The sequence below is a fragment of the Morone saxatilis genome, unplaced genomic scaffold, assembly GCF_004916995.1.
Source record: "Morone saxatilis isolate NCDOM2014 unplaced genomic scaffold, NCSU_SB_2.0 Contig17, whole genome shotgun sequence".
In the NCBI taxonomy this organism is placed as follows: Eukaryota; Metazoa; Chordata; class Actinopteri; family Moronidae; genus Morone; species Morone saxatilis.
The window spans coordinates 15,602,125-15,606,018 of record NW_023339729.1 but is presented as its reverse complement, the minus strand read 5'-3'; the positions used below and the strand labels follow the sequence as shown (position 1 = coordinate 15,606,018).

At 40.1% G+C, this 3,894-nt stretch overlaps 1 protein-coding gene across 1 annotated transcript in view; it reads right to left on the bottom strand.

Annotated features, from left to right (window-relative positions):
* Nucleotides 1-3,617, bottom strand: part of wdr19 (WD repeat domain 19) — a 15,165-nt gene extending 11,548 nt beyond the window's left edge. Inside the window, exons 1-11 of the mRNA XM_035660223.1 lie at nt 3,490-3,617; nt 2,313-2,404; nt 2,136-2,201; nt 1,908-2,033; nt 1,665-1,780; nt 1,446-1,561; nt 1,084-1,164; nt 721-833; nt 439-612; nt 275-345; nt 7-179 (exon numbers count right to left, since the gene is read on the bottom strand). Coding sequence (XP_035516116.1) covers nt 7-179; nt 275-345; nt 439-612; nt 721-833; nt 1,084-1,164; nt 1,446-1,561; nt 1,665-1,780; nt 1,908-2,033; nt 2,136-2,201; nt 2,313-2,404; nt 3,490-3,495 — 1,134 coding nt within the window. The 5' untranslated portion in view covers nt 3,496-3,617. The remainder of the gene's footprint in view (nt 1-6; nt 180-274; nt 346-438; nt 613-720; nt 834-1,083; nt 1,165-1,445; nt 1,562-1,664; nt 1,781-1,907; nt 2,034-2,135; nt 2,202-2,312; nt 2,405-3,489) is intronic.
* Between the last annotated feature and the right edge of the window lie 277 nt (nt 3,618-3,894).

Below are 3,894 nucleotides of genomic sequence, written 5' to 3'. Positions count from 1 at the left end.
CCTCACCCCCTCAACCTGGTTGGACACAGTGACTTCCAGCAGGGAGGTGAGGAAGGCAAGCCGGGTACCAAAGCTGTCACCCAGGATGGGCAGCTTGGTCAGGAAGACATGGAGCGTCCCTTTCAGTGTGGAAATCGCCAGCAGCTGGCCGTCATCTGTCCAGTTCAGCTGGTCCAGACCTGGAGGAGAAGAGTGAGAGGCAGATGAAAGAGAAGCGTACGGTGCGTTCAACATGGCCTTCTGACAGTATGGTTAGACAAGAGAAGTATCTCACCTTTGGTCTCATCATCCAGCCGAACTACGTTGCTAATATATTTGAGGTCAGACAGTTCGTGGATCTTTATGCTGCAACAAGAAACACAAGGCTTTAGTTTTTTCACTTTCACAAATCAACAGAACAAAATAGCTGTGCTGTTTCTTTTGAAAGACTGTGTGTACCTGTTGTCACCACAGGAGGCAGCCTTGTTCAGTGCTGGCGAGATGGCCACACTGTTGAGACTATCTTTGTGGTTGTGAGCCTGATAGAGCTCCTGCCCAATCTCCCTGATGTGGGTGGAAATAACCACAAAGTACCCATGGGAGAATCCAATCAGTATATACCCATCACCATACCTTGAAGAGACACGCAGAAGGAGAGGAGTAACTAGTACAAACATCTCACTGCCACAAGTCAGTACCAGCGTTTCTTAGTGTGCAGGACTGTGTGATCGTGTGCAGTACCAGCGGTAGGACACAATGTTTCCATAGTGGCGCTGGAAGGTCAATTCTATCCGGTTTTCAGGGTCGTTGACATTGAAAAGCATCAGTATCTTCTTGTCCACAGACAGGCTCACCTGAAGGGTCAATATTTGCAAACATGAGGTCAAGTTCAACTACTTCACTTAACAGATTATTTTTAAAGTTAAAGTCTGCACAAAAAGTAAACAGGTGACACTTCAACTCAAGACACTAAAATGTGAACACAATAAATAATAAATAAATACATACATGATAAATGGGTGATGTAAAAATGATACAGTGAGCATAAGAAGATTGCGGATAAATTCAAGTTAGTGAAAAATTGCAGAAAACACACAAACTTACAGTGTTTTCTCCTAGACCGGACCTTTCATCCGTCTTCATCACAGAAAAGGAAATCTCAGCAGGTTCACCGCGGAGTGTAGTCTGGTAAAAGGAGACAAAGGTAAAGTGGATTTTGTTTTTCCCCATGATACTGCGCTGTGACCGGCTGTCATTTTTCAAAGCATCTAAGCTTGTATTTGTATACTTTGCACTTCTTTATCACATACAGTACGACTGTAGTACTTTTGTTTGCTCATAATTCGAGTGACCTAATTAAGCATATGTGTCTAATTAAGCATATAAATCCACCTAGATAATCTGATGGTGAGATAACTTGTTTGTGCTGCTTGGGAGTTTAAGCACTCATGCGTATGTGGGTCTACCTGTCTGATGGTGTCCCCCTCATGATTGCTGATGCTCAGCGTGCTGTCATCACTTCCCAGAGCCAATAGATTCTGAGTACTCCAGCACCCACAGGTGATCTTCTTGGTATGTTTACCTAGCGTTTGTGGAGATAAAGAGGGAGTCAATATAACTGAAGTGACTGAAGACAAACAAAAGCATGAACAGGTATCTGTACAGTTGTGTTGTATGTGTATTACCCAGTACAGGGATCTTGCGTGAGGTCTGCTGATTGTAAATCAACAGGTTTCCTTTGACTGTCCCAACAGCCAACAGTGGACCCGTTTTTGACCACAGGATGAAAGACATCTGGTCTCTGTTGAAACCAACAACAATGAGAAACAAATCCAGAGTATCAGAAGTGATTTACAATCATTTGTCTAAAAAACTGAGCCCATGTTTCTGTTTGAGCTCTTTGGAAATGTATTACAGGCTTGTTATACCTCATGCCGCTGTCTATCTGGGATGTTTTATTGACACTGGCGTCCCAGAGATAGACAGAACTGGATTTTGCAGCTATCACCGCCAAAATGTCCCCATCTTTATCCCAGTCCATTCCCACACAGCGTCTGAGGGGAGCAGGAGAAAGAAGAGAAAGTGTAACTGAAAATAACCACATAAACATTTTGATAAGACAAAATTGGAGCCAGAATGTATCTTCTTAAACTTACCCAGGAAGGCTGAGTTCAGTCCACTTGTGTCCATGTCGATCAAATATTTTCACAGAGCTGTCCTGTCTGTGTGATCAGAAATATCATGCACACTTAACACGTACATCTTGTGTAAAAGGGAAGCAGAATATTACAGTTTTCTCTGGACTACATTTCCAACAACAACAGTTCACTCACCCTGCAACAGCGATATAATTACCCAGGGCTTTCTGCCACTTATACAGGAGGCTAGAACCCGCCCAGGCTTGGTCATCGAGGATGAAAACGCTCTGTGGACACAAAGATTGCTTTTTAAGTACAGTTTATTAGGGAAAAGACAAATACATGAAATTTAACTGGCATCCATCGTTTTCTACAGAGGTAAACCTATAATATGAGTTTTAAACGCAATAAGAGCTTCCACTCATTTAAACTAAAAGGACACTGGGAATAGCTGCTCTAAATCATGCCATTAAAATGTTTTGAACACGCTTTACTTCGACATTTTTGATGAAACCAGATGCAATTGAATCTGCTGTTCAAAAAAATATTAAGCAAACAAAAGAAAGTATAAATTGTATTGCTGGAAATGGTCTTTAATGAATTGTTTCTTTTATTAAATTCTTGGTTACTCTGATTTCTTTCCTGTCCCTCAAACTGAATGTAACTTAGTAATGTTAGTTATGAGGAGAACGACTCAGGAGGTGAAAGAAGATCTTCTTCAAGTCTGAGGAAATGAGTGAATAACAGACAGGGACGATCTGATGAAAGACAGTGTTTAGTTTCATTATAGGAAGTTTAAATCAAGTGTTTTTGGACACTCTAGGAACTCAAAGTCAGGATATTGCAGCTTCTCTGCATCCATTTGTTTTGTTTACCCACTTTCTTTATTATTTACTTCCATTTAAAAGCTTCTGTGCTCACAGATAACTTAGTTTCTGACTGTCTTAATGACTCACAGACCTTGTTTAAGACAACCTGCTGAGCTCTTTCATCAGACAACATGACAAAAAGTTACCAAGTTAAAGGAATAACCAGAGAAAACAGTATATGTTATATAACATATGCAGATATTATTAGATATATAGTTAGCATTAGCTAGGCAGATACTTTCCTGCTGTCTTTATAAAATGAAGTCTTATCTTATCTTATCTTATCTCCTCTGCACTATAGCGAATAAGAAAGCTGGTTTAACGAGCATAAAGTATGGACATTAAACAACTATGAACATTAAACTAACTTTACATTAACATTAACGTTAGGGTTAGCACGTACAGCTAGGTCAGCTAGCTGTCTGAAGCGCTGTAATGTGATGAAACGGAGTCATGAAACCAGAAGTAGCGCCGGTATTTAACATGAATGCGCTGATACCAACCTTCATCCTGCTGGTGTTTAATCACATAAACTTTAAATCGACATTTTCTGTTCAAATGATCTCACGACATAATTGTTGTGTATCCCACAATGCTTCACTCCGAAGCGTCTGCACAAGCTACGGCGATGTCATAGCAACAGCCATCAGCCAATGAGGAGGCTCCAAAGCAGGGCGGAGGTTTTAAAGGTAATAATATATAATATATAATATATAATATATAATATATAATATTATATACCAGCATTGTAAGTGCCATACAAAGACATACCATAATAAAGAACATCAACTATATATGAAATAAAAAACTGTCCAGACTATCATCAGCTGATGGAGTTAGTTCAGTCTATCCACTGATGAGTTTTGAGTTGTTGAGATAACTACTTTCAGGTTAGGTCTATTTGGGAT